The following is a 26,835-nucleotide window of genomic DNA, read 5'->3' on the forward strand; positions in this document are numbered from 1 at the left end:
TGGTTTGTAAAAAACGTCATAAAAACAACCATACTGCTCTCGAATACTATAAAATTTCAAACGCTGTTGGGTGAAACCATCGTTTATTTAACGGGTATACATTGTAATCTACCCAATAACGCAATTGTAATGGTCCATTGCCCTCAGGGCATTCTATGCCAGGTTTTATTACGTTAAACCGGTTGTAAAACTCCATGATCGAAGGGTCCCAGATAAGCGAAAACAGGGCAAAAATCTAGTAAACTAGTGCTGTTAAATATACTGTCCAAAAAATTGGAGTCACTAATTATGGACGAAAATCCGTATGTCCGAAAATATAGTCACGAAAAATAATAATTTTGGCTAAAAAAGAGGGTGTCCGAAAACTTAGAGTGTCCGAAAACTGAGTAATTACGGTAGGTCAATGGTCAGTTGATTTAGTCAACCAATGATACAAGACACTCCAGACCAGTGTCAAATGATGTCACTATGGGGAATACCTCTATAGCCAATCAAATGAGAGTTCAAAATAAAGAACAATCTGTGTCAAGTAATGATCAATGATGCATGAGCTTGTCAAAATATTTACATGAAAATGTGTAACGAAGTGCATTCAAACATGTATTTACATTATACTGGTACTTCAGTCTTCAGTGATTACTGTTTGAGTTATGCTCTGTACACTAAAAGTACAAACTGGTTTAATTACAGTATTAAAGATACCAAAGACCTGTATTCAAGGTTGCAATGTACTAAACAAGCTAAAAGAATGAAAATAAATGCATATTTAGTAGTTTAAGACATTTAGTGTAAGAAACATCACCAGGGTTTGCAAAATGGTAGAACCAACCATCTGGCCCCCTTTGGAGGAGATAAGGCAGAAACAGGCAGAAGAGTGTAAGACAAGACGGACCTATGGTAGAATCAACCATCTGGCCTGCTTGGGAGGGAGAGAAGGCAGAAACAGGGAGAAGAGTGTAAGACAAGACAGACCTATGGTAGAACCAACCATCTGGCCCGCTTGGGAGGAGAGAAGGCAGAAACAGGAATGAGAGAGGAAGACAAGACGGACCTATGGTAAACCCAACCATCCGGCCCAGGTTAGTTGAGATGGAGCAAGGATGACAGGTTTAGAAAGGCGAGCCGTTAGGTAAACCCAACCATCCGGCCCAGGTTAGTTGAGATGGAGCAAGGATGACAGGTTTAGAATGTTGATCCGTTAGGTAAACCCAACCATCCGGCCCAAGAAGTTAGTGGAGATGGAAGCAAGGAGGTTTAGAAAGGCGAGCCGTTAGGTAAACCCAACCATCCGGCCAAGGAGATTAGTGGAGATGGATGCAAGGATGAGAGGTTTAGAAAGGCGAGCCGTTAGGTAAACCCAACCATCCGGCCCAGGTTAGTTGAGATGGAAGCAAGGATGAAAGGTTAAGAAAGGTGAGCCGTTAGGTAAACCCAACCATCCGGCCCAAGAAGTTAGTGGAGATGGAAGCATGAAGGTTTAGAAAGGCGAGCCGTTAGGTAAACCCAACCATCCGGCCAAGGAGATTAGTGGAGATGGATGCAAGGATGAGAGGTTTAGAAAGGCAAGCCGTTAGGTAAACCCAACCATCCGGCCCAGGTTTGTTAGATTGGAAGCAAGGATGAGAGGTTTAGAAAGGTGAGCCGTTAGGTAAACCCAACAATCCGGCCCAAGAAGTTAGTGGAGATGGAAGCAAGGAGGTTTAGAAAGGCAAGCCGTTAGGTAAACCCAACCAACCGGCCAAGGAGATTAGCGGAGATGGATGCAAGAATGAGAGGTTTAGAAAGGCGAGCCGTTAGGTAAACCCAACCATCCAGCCCAGGTTAGTTGAGATGGAGCAAGGATGCGAGGTTTAGAAAGGTGAGCCGTTAGGTAAACCCAACCATCCGGCCCAAGAGATTAAAGGAGATTTAAGGAGATGGAAGCAAGGATGAGAGGTTTAAAAAGGCGAGCCGTTAGGTAAACCCAACCATCCGGCCCAGGTTAGTTGAGATGGAAGCAAGGATGAGAGGTTTAGAAAGGAGAGCCGTTAGGTAAACCCAACCATCCGGCCCAAGAAGTTAGTGGAGATGGAAGCAAGAAGGTTTAGAAAGGCGAGCCGTTGGGGAGAAGAGTGTAAGACAAGACAGACCTATGGTAGAACCAACCATCTGGCCCGCTTGGGAGGAGAGAAGGCAGAAACAGGAATGAGAGAGGAAGACAAGACGGACCTATGGTAGAACCAACCATCTGGCACGCTTGGGAGGGAGAGAAGGCAGAAACAGGGAGAAGAGTGTAAGACAAGACAGACCTATGGTAGAACCAACCATCTGGCCTGCTTGGGAGGGAGAGAAGGCAGAAACAGGCAGAAGAGTGTAAGACAAGACGGACCTATGGTAGAACCAACCATCTGGCCCGCTTTGGAGGAGATAAGGCAGAAACAGGCAGAAGAATGTAAGAAAAGACAGACCTATGGTAGAACCAACCATCTGGCCTGCTTGGGAGGAGAGATAAGGCAGAAACAGGGAGAAGAGTGTAAGACAAGACAGACCTATGGTAGAACAAACCATCTGGCCCCTTGGGAGGAGAGAGAAGGCAGAAACAGGGAGAAGAGTGTAAGACAAGACAGACCTATGGTAGAACCAACCATCTGGCCCGCTTGGGAGGGGAGACAAGGCAGAAACAGGGATGAGAGAGAAAGACAAGACGGACCTATGGTAGAACCAACCATCTGGCCTGCTTGGGAGGGAGAGAAGGCAGAACAGGGAGAAGAGTGTAAGACAAGACAGACCTATGGTAGAACCAACCATCTGGCCCGCTTGGGACGGGAAAGAAGGCAGAAACAGGGAGAAGAGTGTAAGACAAGACGGACCTATGGTAGAACCAACCATCTGGCTCGCTTGGGAGGGCAGAGAAGGCGGAAGCAGGGAGAAGATTGTAAGACAAGACGGACCTATGGTAGAACCAACCATCTGGCCCGCTTGGGAGGAGATAAGGCAGAAACAGGCAGAAGAGTGAAGTTTCATGATCCTAGGCGTATGCGTTCTTGAGTTATCATCCGGAAACCATTTTACTATTTCGGGTCACTGTGACCTTGACCTTTGACCTAGTGACCTCAAATCAATAGGGGTCATCTGCGAGTCATGATCAATCTACCTATGAAGTTTCATGATCATAGGCCAAAGCGTTCTTGAGTTATCATCTGACAACCACCTGGTGGACGGACCGACAGACCGACCGACAGACAGACCGACTGACATGAGCAAAGCAATATACCCCCTCTTCTTCGAAGGGGGGCATAAAAATAGAGGGAAAGTGTCACTTGAATAAACTGGTTTAAACTCAGTCAAGTGTAACAACTGTCAGTGTGTGTCATATGATGACATCTGTCTCGGTGTGTTAAAGTTCTGAAAGAAGTAAACCAAGGATATGTTAATTTTGCCGTCTGTAGGTATCGGTTTCCATGTTTATTCTGGCACAGCTTCTGAAATTCGCAAAGTATATTAGTACCGATGATAATTGGTGTTGTTTCTGAAAATGTTGTATCAGGTGAAATAAGAAATAAAGCTGGTTGCTGTCCAGTATCTGGGACACCATCTGTTGTATCTAGTTCAACTTCAATGTAACCAGTGTATGGCAATCTAGAACCACTGGCACATTCAATGTTCATTATGTCTGAAACAGTTAAAAGATTAATGTTAATCATAAATTCACAAATTCTACTTGCAAACAGCTTAAATACACATAAACACTTCTATCTAATCAATCTAACTCACTTAAAACTATCAGTGCATTCACTGAAATAATTAAAACATTTAACCTTTGAGATTAATTAAAATAAAATTTAAATGAGAATTCAAACATAAATCTGAAAAAAAAATCATTATTAGTTCATCATCTGTTTCAATACACAATGTACTCAGGATATGCAAAGAGTTTTACTTAATTAATGCACTTAAGTTCTATTAAATAATGCACTGAGTTTTATTGTATTAATGCACTAATTTCAATTAATTAATGCACTATGTTTTATTTAACTAATGCACTAACTTCAATTTAATAATAAGTTCACTTAAATTATGTACCAAGTTCACTTAAATAATGTACTAAGTTCACTTAAATAAATCACTTAGTTCACTTAAATAATGCACTAAGTTCACTTAAATAATGCACTAAGTTCACTTAAATAATGTACTAAGCTTCACTAAATTTTAACTTTACTGAAGTTAACAAGTATCTACTACAATGTATGCAAATGTAGAAATCAATACACACCCAAAAAACACAATTGTTAACCAAAGGTATTAACTGCTACCAAATTGTTCAAATTAAACAACAAGTCAAAATAAGTGACACTGCTTTCAAATTAATTGATATCAACTAAATCAATTTGAAATTATCAATTAAAGAGTAACTAAAATAAAATGAATATTTAATTCAGAAAACAATTCAAATGCAAAAGTTCAGATATGTGAACTTGACCGCACACAACTACAATAAGTCTTTTTAACAACTATCATGTAACACATAGTCTTAATACTAATTGTTCTAATTAATTCTATTTACTAACATTAAAATACTAATTTAACTATTATTAATTTCTACTTGCTTTCAATATCAATGCAATCTGAATGAAAATTGTTTAATTAAATTATTTAATTAGTTTTATTTAAATTAACCTTAATTACTACAAGTCAATGTCAAGATAAATCAGTTAAATATCATTTCCATCTTAAGAGACACAATCTTATAGTAATTAAATTATTAATAATATTTTTGTTTTTGTTTGTACTGTCTAACTCATAAAGTATCATACTTCAACTAAATAGCATTATCATATGCAATAATTGTTCAAGTATTCCTGTTTAAAGAAGAACTAAAGATTTAATTTCAATGCAAACTAACTTCTCTTATCCAATTTCTTCTTTATTATGTCCCATCAGAACATGTGCTTTGAAGCTTAATTCTCCCAACTTAAGAAATAGGTCAATGGTCAGTTGATTTAGTCAACCAATGATACAAGACACTCCAGACCAGTGTCAAATGATGTCACTATGGGGAATACCTCTATAGCCAATCAAATGAGAGTTCAAAATAAAGAACAATCTGTGTCAAGTAATGATCAATGATGCATGAGCTTGTCAAAATATTTACATGAAAATGTGTAACGAAGTGCATTCATACATGTATTTACATTATACTGGTACTTCAGTCTTCAGTGATTACTGTTTGAGTTATGCTCTGTACACTAAAAGTACAAACTGGTTTAATTACAGTATTAAAGATACCAAAGACCTGTATTCAAGGTTGCAATGTACTAAACAAGCTAAAAGAATGAAAATAAATGCATATTTAGTAGTTTAAGACATTTAGTGTAAGAAACATCACCAGGGTTTGCAAAATGGTAGAACCAACCATCTGGCCCCCTTTGGAGGAGATAAGGCAGAAACAGGCAGAAGAATGTAAGACAAGACGGACCTATGGTAGAATCAACCATCTGGCCTGCTTGGGAGGGAGAGAAGGCAGAAACAGGGAGAAGAGTGTAAGACAAGACAGACCTATGGTAGAACCAACCATCTGGCCCGCTTGGGAGGAGAGAAGGCAGAAACAGGAATGAGAGAGGAAGACAAGACGGACCTATGGTAAACCCAACCATCCGGCCCAGGTTAGTTGAGATGGAGCAAGGATGACAGGTTTAGAAAGGTGAGCCGTTAGGTAAACCCAACCATCCGGCCCAGGTTAGTTGAGATGGAGCAAGGATGACAGGTTTAGAAAGGTGAGCCGTTAGGTAAACCCAACCATCCGGCCCAAGAAGTAAGTGGAGATGGAAGCAAGGAGGTTTAGAAAGGCGAGCCGTTAGGTAAACCCAACCATCCGACCAAGGAGATTAGTGGAGATGGATGCAAGGATGAGAGGTTTAGAAAGGCGAGCCATTAGGTAAACCCAACCATCCGGCCCAGGTTAGTTGAGATGGAAGCAAGGATGAAAGGTTTAGAAAGGTGAGCCGTTAGGTAAACCCAACCATCCGGCCCAAGAAGTTAGTGGAGATGGAAGCAAGAAGGTTTAGAAAGGCGAGCCGTTAGGTAAACCCAACCATCCGGCCAAGGAGATTAGTGGAGATGGATGCAAGGATGAGAGGTTTAGAAAGGCGAGCCGTTAGGTAAACCCAACCATCCGGCCCAGGTTTGTTAGATTGGAAGCAAGGATGAGAGGTTTAGAAAGGTGAGCCGTTAGGTAAACCCAACAATCCGGCCCAAGAAGTTAGTGGAGATGGAAGCAAGGAGGTTTAGAAAGGCAAGCCGTTAGGTAAACCCAACCAACCGGCCAAGGAGATTAGCGGAGATGGATGCAAGAATGAGAGGTTTAGAAAGGCGAGCCGTTAGGTAAACCCAACCATCCAGCCCAGGTTAGTTGAGATGGAGCAAGGATGAGAGGTTTAGAAAGGTGAGCCGTTAGGTAAACCCAACCATCCGGCCCAAGAGATTAAAGGAGATTTAAGGAGATGGAAGCAAGGATGAGAGGTTTAAAAAGGCGAGCCGTTAGGTAAACCCAACCATCCGGCCCAGGTTAGTTGAGATGGAAGCAAGGATGAGAGGTTTAGAAAGGAGAGCCGTTAGGTAAACCCAACCATCCGGCCCAAGAAGTTAGAGGAGATGGAAGCAAGAAGGTTTAGAAAGGCGAGCCGTTAGGGAGAAGAGTGTAAGACAAGACAGACCTATGGTAGAACCAACCATCTGGCCCGCTTGGGAGGAGAGAAGGCAGAAACAGGAATGAGAGAGGAAGACAAGACGGACCTATGGTAGAACCAACCATCTGGCACGCTTGGGAGGGAGAGAAGGCAGAAACAGGGAGAAGAGTGTAAGACAAGACAGACCTATGGTAGAACCAACCATCTGGCCTGCTTGGGAGGGAGAGAAGGCAGAAACAGGCAAGAAGAGTGTAAGACAAGATGGACCTATGGTAGAACCAACCATCTGGCCCGCCTTTGGAGGAGATAAGGCAGAAACAGGCAGAAGAATGTAAGACAAGACAGACCTATGGTAGAACAACCATCTGGCCCCTTGGGAGGAGAGAGAAGGCAGAAACAGGGAGAAGAGTGTAAGACAAGACAAACCTATGGTAGAACCAACCATCTGGCCCGCTTGAGAGGGGAGACAAGGCAGAAACAGGGATGAGAGAGAAAGACAAGACGGACCTATGGTAGAACCAACCATCTGGCCTGCTTGGGAGGGAGAGAAGGCAGAACAGGGAGAAGAGTGTAAGACAAGACAGACCTATGGTAGAACCAACCATCTGGCCCGCTTGGGACGGGAAAGAAGGCAGAAACAGGGAGAAGAGTGTAAGACAAGACGGACCTATGGTAGAACCAACCATCTGGCCCGCTTGGGAGGGCAGAGAAGGCGGAAGCAGGGAGAAGATTGTAAGACAAGACGGACCAATGGTAGAACCAACCATCTGGCCCGCTTGGGAGGAGATAAGGCAGAAACAGGCAGAAGAGTGAAGTTTCATGATCCTAGGCGTATGCGTTCTTGAGTTATCATCCGGAAACCATTTTACTATTTCGGGTCACTGTGACCTTGACCTTTGACCTAGTGACCTCAAATCAATAGGGGTCATCTGCGAGTCATGATCAATCTACCTATGAAGTTTCATGATCATAAGCCAAAGCGTTCTTGAGTTATCATCTGACAACCACCTGGTGGACGGACCGACAGACCGACCGACAGACAGACCGACTGACATGAGCAAAGCAATATACCCCCTCTTCTTCGAAGGGGGGCATAAAAATAGAGGGAAAGTGTCACTTGAATAAACTGGTTTAAACTCAGTCAAGTGTAACAACTGTCAGTGTGTGTCATATGATGACATCTGTCTCGGTGTGTTAAAGTTCTGAAAGAAGTAAACCAAGGATATGTTAATTTTGCCGTCTGTAGGTATCGGTTTCCATGTTTATTCTGGCACAGCTTCTGAAATTCGCAAAGTATATTAGTACCGATGATAATTGGTGTTGTTTCTGAAAATGTTGTATCAGGTGAAATAAGAAATAAAGCTGGTTGCTGTCCAGTATCTGGGACACCATCTGTTGTATCTAGTTCAACTTCAATGTAACCAGTGTATGGCAATCTAGAACCACTGGCACATTCAATGTTCATTATGTCTGAAACAGTTAAAAGATTAATGTTAATCATAAATTCACAAATTCTACTTGCAAACAGCTTAAATACACATAAACACTTCTATCTAATCAATCTAACTCACTTAAAACTATCAGTGCATTCACTGAAATAATTAAAACATTAACCTTTGAGATTAATTAAAATAAAATTTAAATGAGAATTCAAACATAAATCTGAAAAAAAAAATCATTATTAGTTCATCATCTGTTTCAATACACAATGTACTCAGGATATGCAAAGAGTTTTACTTAATTAATGCACTTAAGTTCTATTAAATAATGCACTGAGTTTTATTGTATTAATGCACTAATTTCAATTAATTAATGCACTATGTTTTATTTAACTAATGCACTAACTTCAATGTAATAATAAGTTCACTTAAATTATGTACCAAGTTCACTTAAATAATGTACTAAGTTCACTTAAATAAATCACTTAGTTCACTTAAATAATGCACTAAGTTCACTTAAATAATGCACTAAGTTCACTTAAATAATGTACTAAGCTTCACTAAATTTTAACTTTACTGAAGTTAACAAGTATCTACTACAATGTATGCAAATGTAGAAATCAATACACACCCAAAAAACACAATTGTTAACCAAAGGTATTAACTGCTACCAAATTGTTCAAATTAAACAACAAGTCAAAATAAGTGACACTGCTTTCAAATTAATTGATATCAGCTAAATCAATTTGAAATTATCAATTAAAGAGTAACTAAAATAAAATGAATATTTAATTCAGAAAACAATTCAAATGCAAAAGTTCAGATATGTGAACTTGACCGCACACAACTACAATAAGTCTTTTTAACAACTATCATGTAACACATAGTCTTAATACTAATTGTTCTAATTAATTCTATTTACTAACATTAAAATACTAATTTAACTATTATTAATTTCTACTTGCTTTCAATATCAATGCAATCTGAATGAAAATTGTTTAATTAATTATTTAATTAGTTTTATTTAAATTAACCTTAATTACTACAAGTCAATGTCAAGATAAATCAGTTAAATATCATTTCCATCTTAAGAGACACAATCTTATAGTAATTAAATTATTAATAATATTTTTGTTTTTGTTTGTACTGTCTAACTCATAAAGTATCATACTTCAACTAAATAGCATTATCATATGCAATAATTGTTCAAGTATTCCTGTTTAAAGAAGAACAAAAGATTTAATTTCAATGCAAACTAACTTCTCTTATCCAATTTCTTCTTTATTATGTCCCATCAGAACATGTGCTTTGAAGCTTAATTCTCCCAACTTAAGAAATAGGTCAATGGTCAGTTGATTTAGTCAACCAATGATACAAGACACTCCAGACCAGTGTCAAATGATGTCACTATGGGGAATACCTCTATAGCCAATCAAATGAGAGTTCAAAATAAAGAACAATCTGTGTCGAGTAATGATCAATGATGCATGAGCTTGTCAAAATATTTACATGAAAATGTGTAACGAAGTGCATTCATACATGTATTTACATTATACTGGTACTTCAGTCTTCAGTGATTACTGTTTGAGTTATGCTCTGTACACTAAAAGTACAAACTGGTTTAATTACAGTATTAAAGATACCAAAGACCTGTATTCAAGGTTGCAATGTACTAAACAAGCTAAAAGAATGAAAATAAATGCATATTTAGTAGTTAAAGACATTTAGTGCAAGAAACATCACCAGGGTTTGCAAAATGGTAGAACCAACCATCTGGCCCCTTGGGAGGAGAGAGAAGGCAGAAACAGGCAGAAGAGTGTAAGACAAGACGGACCTATGGTAGAATCAACCATCTGGCCAGCTTGGGAGGGAGAGAAGGCAGAAACAGGGAGAAGAGTGTAAGACAAGACAGACCTATGGTAGAACCAACCATCTGGCCCGCTTGGGAGGAGAGAAGGCAGAAACAGGAATGAGAGAGGAAGACAAGACGGACCTATGGTAAACCCAACCATCCGGCCCAGGTTAGTTGAGATGGAGCAAGGATGACAGGTTTAGAAAGGTGAGCCGTTAGGTAAACCCAACCATCCGGCCCAGGTTAGTTGAGATGGAGCAAGGATGACAGGTTTAGAAAGGTGAGCAGTTAGGTAAACCCAACCATCCGGCCCAAGAAGTTAGTGGAGATGGAAGCAAGGAGGTTTAGAAAGGCGAGCCGTTAGGTAAACCCAACCATCCGGCCAAGGACATTAGTGGAGATGGATGCAAGGATGAGAGGTTTAGAAAGGCGAGCCATTAGGTAAACCCAACCATCTGGCCCAGGTTAGTTGAGATGGAAGCAAGGATGAAAGGTTTAGAAAGGTGAGCCGTTAGGTAAACCCAACCATCCGGCCCAAGAAGTTAGTGGAGATGGAAGCAAGAAGGTTTAGAAAGGCGAGCCGTTAGGTAAACCCAACCATCCGGCCAAGGAGATTAGTGGAGATGGATGCAAGGATGAGAGGTTTAAAAAGGCGAGCCGTTAGGTAAACCCAACCATCCGGCCCAGGTTTGTTAGATTGGAAGCAAGGATGAGAGGTTTAGAAAGGTGAGCCGTTAGGTAAACCCAACAATCCGGCCCAAGAAGTTAGTGGAGATGGAAGCAAGGAGGTTTAGAAAGGCAAGCCGTTAGGTAAACCCAACCAACCGGCCAAGGAGATTAGCGGAGATGGATGCAAGAATGAGAGGTTTAGAAAGTCGAGCCGTTAGGTAAACCCAACCATCCAGCCCAGGTTAGTTGAGATGGAGCAAGGATGAGAGGTTTAGAAAGGTGAGCCGTTAGGTAAACCCAACCATCCGGCCCAAGAGATTAAAGGAGATTTAAGGAGATGGAAGCAAGGATGAGAGGTTTAAAAAGGCGAGCCGTTAGGTAAACCCAACCATCCGGCCCAGGTTTGTTAGATTGGAAGCAAGGATGAGAGGTTTAGAAAGTCGAGCCGTTAGGTAAACCCAACCATCCAGCCCAGGTTAGTTGAGATGGAGCAAGGATGAGAGGTTTAGAAAGGTGAGCCGTTAGGTAAACCCAACCATCCGGCCCAAGAGATTAAAGGAGATTTAAGGAGATGGAAGCAAGGATGAGAGGTTTAAAAAGGCGAGCCGTTAGGTAAACCCAACCATCCGGCCCAGGTTAGTTGAGATGGAAGCAAGGATGAGAGGTTTAGAAAGGAGAGCCGTTAGGTAAACCCAACCATCCGGCCCAAGAAGTTAGTGGAGATGGAAGCAAGAAGGTTTAGAAAGGCGAGCCGTTAGGGAGAAGAGTGTAAGACAAGACAGACCTATGGTAGAACCAACCATCTGGCCCGCTTGGGAGGAGAGAAGGCAGAAACAGGAATGAGAGAGGAAGACAAGACGGACCTATGGTAGAACCAACCATCTGGCACGCTTGGGAGGGAGAGAAGGCAGAAACAGGGAGAAGAGTGTAAGACAAGACAGACCTATGGTAGAACCAACCATCTGGCCTGCTTGGGAGGGAGAGAAGGCAGAAACAGGCAGAAGAGTGTAAGACAAGACGGACCTATGGTAGAACCAACCATCTTGCCCGCTTTGGAGGAGATAAGGCAGAAACAGGCAGAAGAATGTAAGAAAAGACAGACCTATGGTAGAACCAACCATCTGGCCTGCTTGGGAGGAGAGATAAGGCAGAATCAGGGAGAAGAGTGTAAGACAAGACAGACCTATGGTAGAACAAACCATCTGGCCCCTTGGGAGGAGAGAGAAGGCAGAAACAGGGAGAAGAGTGTAAGACAAGACAGACCTATGGTAGAACCAACCATCTGGCCCGCTTGGGAGGGGAGACAAGGCAGAAACAGGGATGAGAGAGAAAGACAAGACGGACCTATGGTAGAACCAACCATCTGGCCTGCTTGGGAGGGAGAGAAGGCAGAACAGGGAGAAGAGTGTAAGACAAGACAGACCTATGGTAGAACCAACCATCTGGCCCGCTTGGGACGGGAAAGAAGGCAGAAACAGGGAGAAGAGTGTAAGACAAGACGGACCTATGGTAGAACCAACCATCTGGCCCGCTTGGGAGGGCAGAGAAGTCGGAAGCTGGGAGAAGATTGTAAGACAAGACGGACCTATGGTAGAACCAACCATCTGGCCCGCTTGGGAGGGAAGAGAAGGCGGAAGCAGGGAGAAGATTGCAAGACAAGACGGACCTATGGTAGAACCAACCATCTGGCCCGCTTGGGAGGAGAGATAAGGCAGAAACAGGGATGAGAGAGGAAGACAAGACGGACCTATGGTAGAACCAACCATCTGGCCTGCTTGGGAGGGAGAGAAGGCAGAACAGGGAGAAAAGTGTAAGACAAGACAGACCTATGGTAGAACCAACCATCTGGCCCGTTTGGGACGGGAAATAAGGCAGAAACAGGGAGAAGAGTGTAAGACAAGACTGACCTATGGTAGAACCAACCATCTGACCTGCTTTGGAGGAGAGATAAGGCAGAAACAGGCAGAAGAGTGTAAGATATGACGGACCTATGGTAGAACCAACCATCTGGCCTGCTTGGGAGGGAGAGAAGGCAAAAACAGGGAGAAGAGTGTAAGACAAGACTGACCTATGGTAGAACCAACCATCTGGCCTGCTTGGGAGGGAGAGAAGGCAGAAACAGGGAGAAGAGTGTAAGACAAGACGGACCTATGGTAGAACCAACCATCTGGCCCGCTTGGGAGGAGATGGCAGAAACAGTAATGAGAGAGGAAGACAAGACGGACCTATGGTAGAACCAACCATCTGGCACGCTTGGGAGGGAGAAAAGGCAGAAACAGGGAGAAGAGTGTAAGACAAGACAGACCTATGGTAGAACCAACCATCTGGCCCGCTTGGGAGGGCAGAGAAGGCGGAAGCAGGGAGAAGATTGTAAGACAAGACGGACCTATGGTAGAACCAACCATCTGGCCCGCTTGGGAGGGAAGAGAAGGCGGAAGCAGGGAGAAGATTGTAAGACAAGACGGACCTATGGTAGAACCAACCATCTGGCCCGCTTGGGAGGAGAGATAAGGCAGAAACAGGGATGAGAGAGGAAGACAAGACGGACCTATGGTAGAACCAACCATCTGGCCTGCTTGGGAGGGAGAGAAAGCAGAACAGGGAGAAGAGTGTAAGACAAGACAGACCTATGGTAGAACCAACCATCTGGCCCGCTTGGGACGGAAAAGACGGCAGAAACAGGGAGAAGAGTGTAAGACAAGACTGACCTATGGTAGAACCAACCATCTGGCCTGCTTTGGAGGAGAGATAAGGCAGAAACAGGCAGAAGAGGGTAAGACATGACGGACCTATGGTAGAACCAACCATCTGGCATGCTTGGGAGGGAGAGAAGGCAGAAACAGGGAGAAGAGTGTAAGACAAGACTGACCTATGGTAGAACCAACCATCTGGCCTGCTTTGGAGGAGAGATAAGGCAGAAACAGGCAGAAGAGTGTAAGACAAGACGGACCTATGGTAGAACCAACCATCTGGCCTGCTTGGGAGGGAGAGAAGGCAGAAACAGGCAGAAGAGTGTAAGACAAGACGGACCTATGGTAGAACCAACCATCTGGCCCGCTTTGGAGGAGATAAGGCAGAAACAGGCAGAAGAATGTAAGAAAAGACAGACCTATGGTAGAACCAACCATCTGGTCTGCTTGGGAGGAGAGATAAGGCAGAAACAGGGAGAAGAGTGTAAGACAAGACAGACCTATGGTAGAACAAACCATCTGGCCCCTTGGGAGGAGAAAGAAGGCAGAAACAGGGAGAAGAGTGTAAGACAAGACAGACCTATGGTAGAACCAACCATCTGGCCCGCTTGGGAGGGGAGACAAGGCAGAAACAGGGATGAGAGAGGAAGACAAGACGAACCTATGGTAGAACCAACCATCTGGCCTGCTTGGGAGGGAGAGAAGGCAGAACAGGGAGAAGAGTTAAGACAAGACAGACCTATGGTAGAACCAACCATCTGGCCCGCTTGGGACGGGAAAGAAGGCAGAAACAGGGAGAAGAGTGTAAGACAAGACGGACCTATGGTAGAACCAACCATCTGGCCCGCTTGGGAGGGCAGAGAAGGCGGAAGCAGGGAGAAGATTGTAAGACAAGACGGACCTATGGTAGAACCAACCATCTTGCCCGCTTGGGAGGAGATAAGGCAGAAACAGGCAGAAGAGTGAAGTTTCATGATCCTAGGCGTATGCGTTCTTGAGTTATCATCCGGAAACCATTTTACTATTTCGGGTCACTATGACCTTGACCTTTGACCTAGTGACCTCAAATCAATAGGGGTCATCTGCGAGTCATGATCAATCTACCTATGAAGTTTCATAATCATAGGCCAAAGCGTTCTTGAGTTATCATCTGACAACTACCTGGTGGACGGACCGACAGACCGACCGACAGACAGACAGACCAGCAGACAGACCGACATGAGCAAAGCAATATACCCCCTCTTCTTCGAAGGGGGGCATAAAAATAGAGGGAAAGTGTCACTTGAATAAACTGGTTTAAACTCAGTCAAGTGTAACAACTGGTCAGTGTGTGTCATATGATGACATCTGTCTCGGTGTGTTAATGTTCTGAAAGAAGTAAACCAAGGATATGTTAATTTTGCCGTCTGTAGGTATCGGTTTCCATGTTTATTCTGGCACAGCTTCTGAAATTCGCAAAGTATATTAGTACTGATGATAATTGGTGTTGTTTCTGAAAATGTTGTATCAGGTGAAATAAGAAATAAAGCTGGTTGCTGTCCAGTATCAGGGACACCATCTGTTGTATCTCGTTCAACTTCAATGTAACCAGAGTATGGCAATCTAGAACCACTGGCACATTCAATGTTCATAATGTCTGAAACAGTTAAAAGATTAATGTTGATCATAAATTCACAAATTCTACTTGCAAACAGCTTAAATACACATAAACACTTCTATCTAATCAATCTAACTCACTTAAAACTATCAGTGCATTCACTGAAATAATTAAAACATTTAACCTTTGAGATTAATTAAAATAAAATTTAAATGAGAATTCAAACATAAATCTGAAAAAAAAAATCATTATTAGTTCATCATCTGTTTCAATACACAATGTACTCAGGATATGCAAAGAGTTTTACTTAATTAATGCACTTAAGTTCTATTAAATAATGCACTGAGTTTTATTGTATTAAAGCACTAATTTCAATTAATTAATGCACTATGTTTTATTTAACTAATGCACTAACTTCAATTTAATAATAAGTTTCACTTAATTAATACACTTTGTTTCACTTAACTAATGCACTAAGTTCACTTAAATTATGTACCAAGTTCACTTAAATAATGTACTAAGTTCACTTAAATAAATCACTTAGTTCACTTAAATAATGCACTAAGTTCACTTAAATAATGCACTAAGTTCACTTAAATAATGTACTAAGCTTCACTAAATTTTAACTTTACTGAAGTTAACAAGTATCTACTACAATGTATGCAAATGTAGAAATCAATACACACCCAAAAAACACAATTGTTAATCAAAGGTATTAACTGCTACCAAATTGTTCAAATTAAACAACAAGTCAAAATAAGTGACACTGCTTTCAAATTAATTGATATCAACTCAATCAATTTGAAATTATCAATTAAAGAGTAACTAAAATACAATGAATATTTAATTCAGAAAACAATTCAAATGCAAAAGTTCTGATATGTGAACTTGACCGCACACAACGACAATATGTATTTTTAACAACTATCATGTAACACAGTCTTAATACTAATTGTTCTAATTAATTCGATTTACTAACATTAAAATACTGATTTAACTATTATTAATTTCTACTTGCTTTCAATATCAATGCAATCTGAATGAAAATTGTTTAATTAAATTATTTAATTAGTTTTATTTAAGTCTATTACTATCAGTCAATGTCAAAATAAATCAGTTAAATATCATATACATCTTAAGAAACACAATCTAACAGTTATTAAATTATTAATAATATTTTTGTTTTTGTTTGTACTGTCTAACTCATAAAGTATCATACTTCAACTAAATAGCATTATCATATGCAATAATTGTTTAAGTATTCCTGTTTAAAGAAGATCTTAATTTCAATGCAAACTAACTTCTCCTAACCAATTTTTTCTTTATTATGTCCAGCCAGAACATGTGCTTTGAAGCTTAATTCTCCCAACTTAAGAAATAGGTCAATGGTCAGTTGATTTAGTCAACCAATGATATAAGACACTCCAGACCTGTGTCAAATGATGTCACTATGGGGAATACCTCTATAGCCAATCAAATGAGAGTTAAAAATAAAGAACAATCTGTGTCAAGTAATGTTCGATAATGCATGAGCTTGTCAAAATATTTACATGAAAATGTGTAAGGAAGGGCATTTATACATGTATTTACATTAGACTGGTACTTCAGACTTCAGTGATTACTGTTTGAGTTATGCTCTGTACACTAAAAGTAGGAACTGGTTTAATTACAGCAATAAAGATACAAAAGACCTGTATTCAAGGTTGCATTGTACTAAACTAGCTAAAAGAATGAAAATAGATGCATATTTAGTAGTTCAAGACATTTAGTGTAAGAACCATCACCAGGGTTTGCAAAAAATGGGGTTATAGTTAGATTTCAGTGAAATCACTGTCTACAATATCACTTCCAGCAAATATCAAATATTCGGATCTGCAGTTATTTGAACAGAGATTTTACAAATTACACAAAAATAAGCACTTAATAATAAAATAACCAGTTTGGACTGGGAAACTATAACTGCAGTTCCTGAATATTTTGAAAACAATGTGTACTATATTTTGAAAACAATGTGTACTCACGATACTGTTACAGGTTACATCTGCGAAATTGGCCACTAGATCACAATGTCACTATCCAGTCCTTTAATTTGCAGCGGCACTGGTTAAAGTCACACACTTCACATAACACACAAAATTCAGTGTCACTGATAAAACACAATAAAAACTGATAAAAGTTCTAGTCCGTAGATCCTCCAAACTTGAACGTGAAGTACGCAATGGTCTTGTCCCCCGTTGGGCGCCATTTGTAATATAGTGTCTTTCTGGTTGGGTTCAATGTTGAATTTCATTATGGTCAGTATATAAAACTTTAAACAATATCTTTCAATAATATTGTATTCAATTTTATAATAGTGTTCATAAGAAAATGTTCATCACGAAACACTGCACAGTAGAGTTACACAATTCCCTGTAGATTGGATCAAGACTTTTAAAGCCCTGCAATTACACAATAACATACACATAAATATCATATAGAAAACATATAGAATAACCTGCAAGTAAATCATGTTCACACATAAACTTATTAACAGGATGTGTTCTAGTGTCCCAATTAAAATAATCCTTTACACATGTATAAATATTCTTTAGGCAATACATATGATAAAACAATGCATAGAAAACAGTTAACATCACAGAAATAAATTACAAACAAAAGTTATGTTTTCTTCTCTTTCACACATACACACAGAATACATATCAACATACCAAATGTGGTTTGGGCTTTTACATCAGTCTGTCTGCCTCTCTTGTCTCACTGACTCGTGATGGTTAAAACTGCAACATAAGATTTATGGTGCACAATAGAAAGAGCGTGATAACTGCATGTAGGACTTACAAAATGGAAAAGCACAGTACTCTCCCAAATACAGGTTAATACACAAAACCTCAAAACAAAGTATTTACAAACAGAGCAATACCCATTTGCAATCGATTCAAAAGTATATAATAACTACAAAAAATGTACAAAAATGTATTTCATGTTTAATACAACTTAGTTCTAACCTGGTAAGAAGAAATACAAATGAAGATATAAAAATCTGCAGCTCAAGCAAAAACTGACTGCTGACACTTTGACTGCCCAGAACACAATGCAAAAAAGAGAGGGAAAAATAATCTGGCTGAACAGGTTTTAAAATCAATCAACTGTTGTAATTGGTCACAGTGGTCACCTGACTGAGTTGATTTAAAGTCAGTCAACTATGACATTTGGTCACAGTGGTCAAAGGTAGATAATTGACTAATAGAATTATTGGAAATTCTACCTGGTTACACAGTTACAGTGTTTTTATAGTCATTCAAAGCTTTCAATTAATCTTCACCAATCATCATTCCCCAGTACTAATCCTGTTTTAATCAACCTGTAGTAGATGAGTTGGCATATGATGACCACAAATCTTCAAAACACTTGTTTGTAGCACATGTAGTGTTAAGTAGGAAAATAAATTGTACTTAATATGTCAGAGGCGTATCCAGAAAATTTTCAGAAGGGGGGCTCAACTGGGGAGGGTGCGGGAGGGGTGTCCCAGAGCTCCAGATAAGGTTTTGTGAAATTCTTAAATTACTACCAGATTTTCAAAAAGAATTCTTAACTGTGAAATTTTATTCTTAACGTTACTACTAAGTTTTGGAAAATAATTCTTATTTTTTCTAAATGACCTAAAAATAAATAATAATGGTTATTTTCATGCAAAAAAATCAAAATAAACATACTAGCAACTTTATTTATACAAGTTCATCAGTGTCTTTTCAGTATTATACAATTTTATTTTTCAAATACCTTCATATGCCCAAATTGTGCTTAGATTGCATGCCTTAGATGAATTTTTACATATTTCGCAATTAAAACGGGTCTCCCCTTCAATCTTTTCAACGATTAGCCACGGGACTTTTCCCTTCCACTCGTGCAATGTTTTTTTTTTGTGTTTAAGTTTGGACCAGTCGAGTCGCGTTTTTGTTTAGCTTTTCCGACTGTGTCGGCAACTGAACATACAACATCGTAAAGGATCTTTTCTATAATGTCTTTCTTAACATTTAACTTCGGCTCACTTTGCGTACAATATGTTAAAAGCGTGTTTTTGGACGCTTTGCAGTTTTTTAGGACGCTCTGGGCGCCGCCATTGTTTTTTGACTGATAGACTGTATACGCCACTTTTATTGGAAAAAAGGCGCTTTGTTAAACAAACCCGATAACCATTTTATATAAGCACCGCAAAGATCTTTAATACGCGAAAAGAACTCAATAAAAATCGATACGAACCGATGTAAAAATAATATTCGTAACTTGATTTTGTAATTCTTAATGGTACGACACGATTTTAAAATAAATACGTAACGGACTTGAAAATAATTCGTAACTAGAAATGGCGCGGCAGAGGCCGACGCGTATCCCCACGCCGCATGTTTGACCCAAGGGCGCCCCAGGGTTGATCATGGGGCCATGCATAGTTGAGATTGACTGTATTGTCATAAGAGAAGTTCAGTATCAATTAGAAGTGAATGGGTGTAAAAATAAAGAAGTTATAGTAAAAGGCAATTTTGGGAGGGTGTGGCCTATGTGGGCGGGGTGCCCCAGGGTTGGTAATGGGGCCATGCATAGTTGAGATTGACCGTATTGTCATAAGAGAGGTTCAGTATCAATTTGAAGTGAATCAGTGTATTAATGAAGAAATTATAGTAAAAGGCAATTTTGGGCGGGTGTGGTCTATGTGGGCGTGGCGCCCCAGGGTTGGCAACGGGGCCATGCATAGTTGAGTTTGACCGTTTTGTCATAAGAGAGGTTCAGTATCAATTTGAAGTGAATCAGTGTAGAAATGAAGAAGTTAATGTAAAATAACCTAAATTTTTTTTATAGTAAATGGATTTTTTTGGTGGGTGTGGCCTATGTGGGCGGGCGCCCCAGGGTTGGGATTGGGGCCATGCATAGTTGAGATTGACCCTAATGTCATAACAAAAGTTCAGTATCAATTTGAAGTGAATCCGTGTAGAAATGAAAAAATTATAGTAAATGGAAATTTTTGGTGGGTGTGGCCTATGTGGGCGGGGCGCCCCAGGGTTGGGAATGGGGCCATGCATGGTTGAGATTGACCGTATTGTCATAGGTGAGGTCCAGTATCAATTTGAAGTGAATCGGTGTAGAAATAAAGAAGTAAATGTAAAATAACCTAAAAAAATGAGTGATAATTTCTGACGCGGCCCCACCCCAACCCCTATAACTTTTGACCCAGGGGTCAGATCAAAATTCCAAATAGTGCACCGTCGCACATATGCTCATAGCTACCATGTGTGTAAATTTCAAGGTTCTAGTGCTTTTAGTGTAGGAGGAGATAGTGGCCAGGACGGACGGACAGACGGACAGACGGACGGACGGACGGACGGCGGAGATCACCACAATATCCCCACCTTTTTTTCAAAAAGCGTGGGGATAATTACAAAAATACGACCCTTATCTAGAGCTCTGGTGTCCCCTTCCGTTGTAGATTTTTTTTTTTAAACGGCACCTTAAAATGATGCGATTTCCTGCTATATAATCAGCATTTTGCATGATAAAAGTGCATGTAAAACAAACAAGAACTTGAGTTCACACATCAAGTGTGACAGACACACGGACAGACAGACACACAGAGGTAAATCAAATGTCTCTCAAACCACTAAAGTGGTGGGAGACATTATCTTTATCCATAACTTTTTTAACCGAGTTAGATGGGTGGACCTCCTATTGAACCTTGTTGGATATCCTACTAGGTCAACTTAGGTACAACATTAAAATGTTTATGTCCATGTTCCTATGAATGGAAAGCAGGCACACAGCGGACAACCTGTCCTGACCCATTGATGATCTGAGTTTTGTCTAAACAAGTCCTTGGGCACTGATACTCCTTTCACACTCGCATGATGTGACAGGGAACACACATGATATGGACAAAACAGTGTAAATGATGGGGTACAGCTGGGAATCACAATGCGCAACATAGCCCTGAAGGGAAGTAGGTGGATTGGGAACACCTTTCCACCTAGCCTGCCATATAAAGTGCAACTCGGCAGGGAGGGACTGAGGGGAAGGGAGATCATCATTGAACCATTCAAGGTCACTAGCACTGACAGGAGAGGATCACATTTGTTCAGGTATAAACTTCAATCCCATGGCTGCCTTAGTCTGCAAATCACTGAATCGGGTGTCCATTTCGTTCACAAAAGTGTCAACAAAGGGAGTCGTTAGGTTTCTTGTGTAGTTTAATTCGGGTGTTGCTGCCTCGATGTTGTCACGCTTTAAGAAAATGATTTAGTTTCATATAGCAAAGTAATTCTTCATTTTTGAGTCTTTTTTAATTTTAAAAACTATGGATGAACATCAAAGCAGTTAGCCCGATTTGTAAAAAAAAATAAAAATAAATAAATAAAATAATTGCCATTCATTACGTGTGCAGTTGAATTTCACAAATGAGGAAAACTGCCCCCCCCCCCCCTGGCAGCCATGTTATTCAACTGACCGGAACCATTTTCAAACTCAACTCTCATATCAAGGAAACAAATGTTTTGACCAAATTTGATGAAAATTGGGCCAAAAATGTGACTTCTAGAGTGTTCACATGATGTTTTCACTATATACATATAGAGAAAAATACCCCACCCACTGGCGGCCATGTTTTTTCACCGATCTGGACCATTGGACCTAGTGACCTGAAAAGCAATAGGGGTCATCTGCCAGTCATGATCAATGCACCTATAAAGTTTCATGATTCAAGGCCTAAGCGTTGTTGAGTTATCATCCGGAAACCATCTGGTGGACGGACCGACCGACGGACTGGCAGACGGACCAACCGACTGACATGTGCAAAACAATAAACCCCCTCTTCTTCAAAGGGGGGCATAAAAATAATAGAAATAAATATTTTTTTCATACACCAGAGAAAGGTTTTCAATCTGTCTTTCAGAGAATATGATTTTTATATTTATATAGGTGAACTTGTTCAGAGAGGTTATCATCCAATCAACAAGATTCTCATATTTATTCAAATCTACAAGATCCCACTTGTTGTCATCCAATTAACAAGATCCTCACAACAGCTATGCTCCAATCTACAAGATCCTTACTGGTTATCATCCAATCTACAACATCATCACTGGTCATCATCCAATTAACAAGATCCTCACAACAACTATGATCCCATCTACAAGATCCACATTGGTTATCAGCTAATCTACAATATCATCACTTATAATCATCCAATCTTCAAGACCATAACAATAATTACTATGCCATGTACAAGATCCTCACTGGTTATCATCCAATCAACAAGATCCTAGCTGGTTATCATCCAATCAACAAGATCATCACTGGTTATCATCCAATAAACAAGATCCTCACTGGTTATCCAATCTACAAGATCCTCACTGTTTTTATCAAATCTACAATATTATCACTGGTTAACATCCATTCTACAAGCTCCTCACTAATTATCATTCAATATACAAGATCCTCACATTAGTTATGCTCCAATCTAAGATCCTTTCTGGTAATCGTCCAATCAACAAGATCATCACCACAGTTATGATCCCATCTACAAGATCCCTTCTGCTTATCATCCAATTTACAAGATCCTCGCTGGTTATCATCCAATCTACAAGATCCTCACAACAAATATGATCCCATCTACAAGATCCTCACTGGTTGTCATCCAATCAACAAGATCCACAAACACTTATGATCCCATCTACAAGATCCTTTCTGCTTATCATCCAATCATCAAAATCCTCACAACAGTTAAAATCCAATCAACAAGATCCTCACAATAGTTATGATGGAATCAACAAGATCATCAATAGTTATCACCCAATCAACAAGATAATCAAAACTAAAAGATCCTTACTCGTTATCATCCAATCAACAAGATCCTCACTAAAACCATCAAATCAACAGATCCTCACAACAGCTATGATCCAATTATAATGATCCTCATTTGCTATCATCCAATAAACAAGATCCTCACTGGTTATCATCCGATTTACAAGATCCTCACTGGTAATAATCCAATCTACAAGATCCTCACAACAACTATGATCCCATCTACAACATCCTCACTGGTTATTATCCAATCAATAAAATTCTTGAGTAGATAATCATCTTTTTACAAAATCCAATTCAAGTTTTGATTCATCAACAAGATTCTAAAACAGGTTATGATCCATCAACAAGATCCTCACACAGGTTATGATCCATGAACAAGATCCTCAGACAGGTTATGATCCATCAAAAAGATCCTCACACAATTTATGATCAATCAAAAAGATCCTCAGACAGGTTATGATCCATCAACAAGATCCTCACAAAGTTATGATCCATGAACAAGATCTTCAGACAGGTTATGCTCCATTAACAAAATCCTCAGACAGGTAATGATCCATTAACAAGATCCTCAGACAGGTTATGATCCATCAACAATATCCTCAGACAGGCTAAGATCCATCAACAAGAGCCTCCGACAGGTTGTGATCCATCAACAAGATCCTCAGACAGGTAGCGATCCAACAACAAGATCATTAGACATGTAATGATCCACAGACAGGTTATGATCCATCAACATGATCCTCAGATATGTTATGATCCAATCAACAAGATCCCCATACAGTTTATTATCCATCAACAAGATCCTCATACAGGTTATGATCCTTGAACAAGATCCACAGACAGGTAATGATCCATCATCAAGATCCACAGACAGTTTATGATCTATCAAGAAGATCCTCATACAGGTTATGATCCATCAACCAGATCCACAGACAGGTTATATTCAAACAACAAGATCCTCATACAGGTTATGATCCATCAACAAGATCCACAGAGAGTTATGATCCATCAACAAGATCCCCAGACAGGTTATGATCCATCAACAAGATCCTCAGACAGGTTATGATCCATCAACATGATCCACAGACAGGTTATGATCCATCAACAAGATCCCCAGACAGGTTATCATCTATTAACAAGATCACCAGACAGGTAATGATCCATCAACAATATGATCAGACAGGATCCTTTCACATGTTCTAATCCAATTAACATGATTACACTGACCGATATAGTGTTTTGAGTACCCATAATAACAAGCACTGAATTTGTGAAACACAATTCCCTCAACTGCACGATGAAGCCACACAGCAGCTCTAACCCAATTAAAAACGATGGTCCAGAAAGAAACTCACACTTCATCTGTGTGACTGATGTATACCTGACTGACACACCAAAATTCAGCTTAATATCTTATTATTATTTTGCTTACAAAACCTCCTAAGTCCAAAACCCATTACTTCCCCAAAAATCAATGGTCGGAATGAAACTAACAATTCATCTGTAAGTCATGTAGGTAGACTTGCACATCAAATATGAAGTAAATATCATGAAGTGTTAAAGAAAAAATCCAGAAAGTGGAATGCAGGACAGACTGACAGACAGACAGAGAGATGCCATCCTACTGGGGACATACAAATAAATACAACAACATGGAACATAGTTTGACATTGTCAAGATACCTGAAGTACAAAAACTATAAATAATATACTTTACATAGAAATGTTTAAGTTTAAGTATGTGAGGTAATGGATACATAACTTTTATCATTAATTAACATTTATTCTTCATTGGTGGACAAAAAGAACATTTTCAAGATGACTAGATATTGGACAACCTAATAAAGAATTCGTACAGATTGGTCCTACCAAGTTTTAACATTTGTTGAATTGATATCCCCCGTCAATATGCTTCTCTCAAAAAAAGCATTTTATCAAGACACAAAAGGCCATAACTCCGTAATTTACAGATGGTGTACGATTCCATTTGGCGTGCATCATCCTGTTATCCATATATGTACTCATACCAAGTTTCAATGAAATCCGCCAAAGCACTTCCAAGATATGGCTACGGACGGACGGACGGACGGACGGACGGACGGACGGACAAACAGACTGACAATGCCAAAACAATGTCCCTCCGCCTATGGCGGGGGATTATAATAAACGTAAGTACTTTTACAAGATATCAGACCAGCCTAAATGACAATCTATTTCTAACCAGACCAATTATTTTCCTTAATTGATAAATATCCTGTTTTATAATTTACTTCCCATTGCCAAAATAACTAACCGACGTGGTGGTGGTGGTGGTGGTGGTGGTGGTGGTGGTGGTGGTGGAGGTGGTGATGTTTATTGATACAATGCATTACAAAAATGCAGTTAGCCTTACATTTGGTAAAATTTAAATCTATTACAAGGGAGGCAAATGCTGTAACAAAAAGAACATGCATAAACGGTAGTTGTTTCCCTTGTTTGAACCATGCTAAATCCTTAAAATGCCTATTTCCAGTAACTGTGACCTTTACCTGTGACCTTGACCTTTGACCTAGTGACCTCAAAATCAATAGGGGTCATCTGCGAGTCATGATCAATGTACCTATGAAGTTTCATGATCCTAGGCCCAAGCGTTCTGGAGTTATCATCTGACAACATCCTGGTGAACGGACCGACAGACCGACCGACCGACATGAGCAAAGCAATATACCACCTCTTCTTCGAAGGGGGGCATAAAAATTATACAAGAGTTCCGCGGTCGGAGATGACCGCATTGAAGCCGGATTTTTGATTTAAATGACAGGAAAGTACCTTTCGTGTTTTTGTCAATGCAATACTTAAATTACTGAAATATTGTTCAAAGGTCAAAATGAAATGTAAGTACTTTTCAAGGCATGAGCAAACCTTGTGTTATGTTTTGAATGCATGCATATACATGAACAACAATAACATTTAAGGTCACAAATATGAACTTGAATTGACAATTAGGAAAGTTTGATCTCAATTTTTTTATTAGCAAATTAGTAACATATTGTTTGAAGTTTCCATCAATTTCATTATCAAATGTAAGAAAATAAACTTAGAACTTTAACATTTTTACCTACCAAAGTTATAAGAACTTTAACATTTTTACATTCAAGGTCACAGTGACCTTGACCTTAGAATGAATGACCTTGAAATGACCAGTGGTCATCCAAGTGTGCTTGCAAACCTTCATGTCAAGTTTGAAGACTCTATGTCCAAGCATACCAAAGTTATAACAATTTTAACATTTTAACATTTAAGGTCACAGTGACCTTGACCTTCAAATGAATGACATTGAAATGACCAGTGGTCATCTTCTAGTACTGGCCAATCTTTATTTCAAGTTTGAAGACTCTAGGTACAAGCATACCAAAGTTATAACATGAAATAAGAACTTTAACATTTTTACATTCAAGGTCACAGTGACCTTGACCTTCAAATGAATGACCTTGAAATGTCCAGTGGTTACTTACTAGTTCTGGCCAACCTTCATGTCAAGTTTCAAGACTCTAGGTCCAAGCATACCAAAGTTATAACAACTTTAACATTTTTACATTCAAGGTCACAGTGACCGTGACCTTCAAATGAATGACCTTGAAATGTCCAGTGGTTACTTACTAGTTCTGGCCAACCTTCATGTCAAGTTTCAAGACTCTAGGTCCAAGCATACCAAAGTTATAACAACTTTAACATTTTTATATTGAAGGTCACAGTGACCTTCACCTTCAAATGAATGACCTTGAAATGACCAGTGGTCATCTGTTAATCCTGGCCAACCTTCATGTCAAGTTTGAAGACTCTAGGTCCAAGCATACCAAAGTTATACCATGAAATAAGAACTTTAACATTTTTACATTCAAGGTCACAGTGACCTTGACCTTCAAATGAATGACCTTGAAATGACCAGTGGTTACTAACTAGTTATGGCCAACCTTCATGTCAAGTTTCAAGACTCTAGGTCCAAGCATACCAAAGTTATAACAACTTTAACATTTTTTATATTGAAGGTCACAGTGACCTTGACCTTCAAATGAATGACCTTGAAATGACCAGTG

At 39.7% G+C, this 26,835-nt stretch overlaps 2 protein-coding genes across 8 annotated transcripts in view; both read right to left on the reverse strand.

Moving 5' to 3' along the window:
* Positions 1-381: 381 nt before the first annotated feature.
* Positions 382-26,835, reverse strand: part of LOC127865092 (uncharacterized) — an 83,183-nt gene continuing 56,729 nt past the window's right edge. Inside the window, exons 2-10 of one of the 7 annotated variants that reach the window (XM_052404986.1) lie at positions 14,055-14,369; positions 13,012-13,173; positions 12,211-12,372; positions 11,889-12,129; positions 11,410-11,568; positions 6,693-6,851; positions 2,769-2,849; positions 2,130-2,368; positions 382-972 (exon numbers count right to left, since the gene is read on the reverse strand). In XM_052404986.1, coding sequence (XP_052260946.1) covers positions 2,209-2,368; positions 2,769-2,849; positions 6,693-6,851; positions 11,410-11,568; positions 11,889-12,129; positions 12,211-12,372; positions 13,012-13,173; positions 14,055-14,289 — 1,359 coding nt within the window. In that variant the 5' untranslated portion in view covers positions 14,290-14,369 and the 3' untranslated portion in view covers positions 382-972; positions 2,130-2,208. Of the gene's footprint in view, positions 973-2,129; positions 3,831-6,692; positions 6,852-7,172; positions 7,333-10,018; positions 10,054-11,409; positions 11,569-11,888; positions 12,130-12,210; positions 12,481-13,011; positions 13,174-13,494; positions 13,622-14,054; positions 14,370-26,835 lie in introns of those variants that run through there. The other 6 variants (XM_052404987.1, XM_052404988.1, XR_008042476.1 and 3 more) reach the window with 6 other exon arrangements.
* Positions 16,934-26,835, reverse strand: part of LOC127865095 (uncharacterized) — a 96,741-nt gene continuing 86,839 nt past the window's right edge. Inside the window, exons 6-7 of the mRNA XM_052404993.1 lie at positions 17,621-17,689; positions 16,934-17,350 (exon numbers count right to left, since the gene is read on the reverse strand). The gene's annotated coding sequence lies outside the window, so the exon portion shown is untranslated. The remainder of the gene's footprint in view (positions 17,351-17,620; positions 17,690-26,835) is intronic.

This window comes from Dreissena polymorpha, chromosome 1 (genome assembly GCF_020536995.1).
Source record: "Dreissena polymorpha isolate Duluth1 chromosome 1, UMN_Dpol_1.0, whole genome shotgun sequence".
In the NCBI taxonomy this organism is placed as follows: Eukaryota; Metazoa; Mollusca; class Bivalvia; order Myida; family Dreissenidae; genus Dreissena; species Dreissena polymorpha.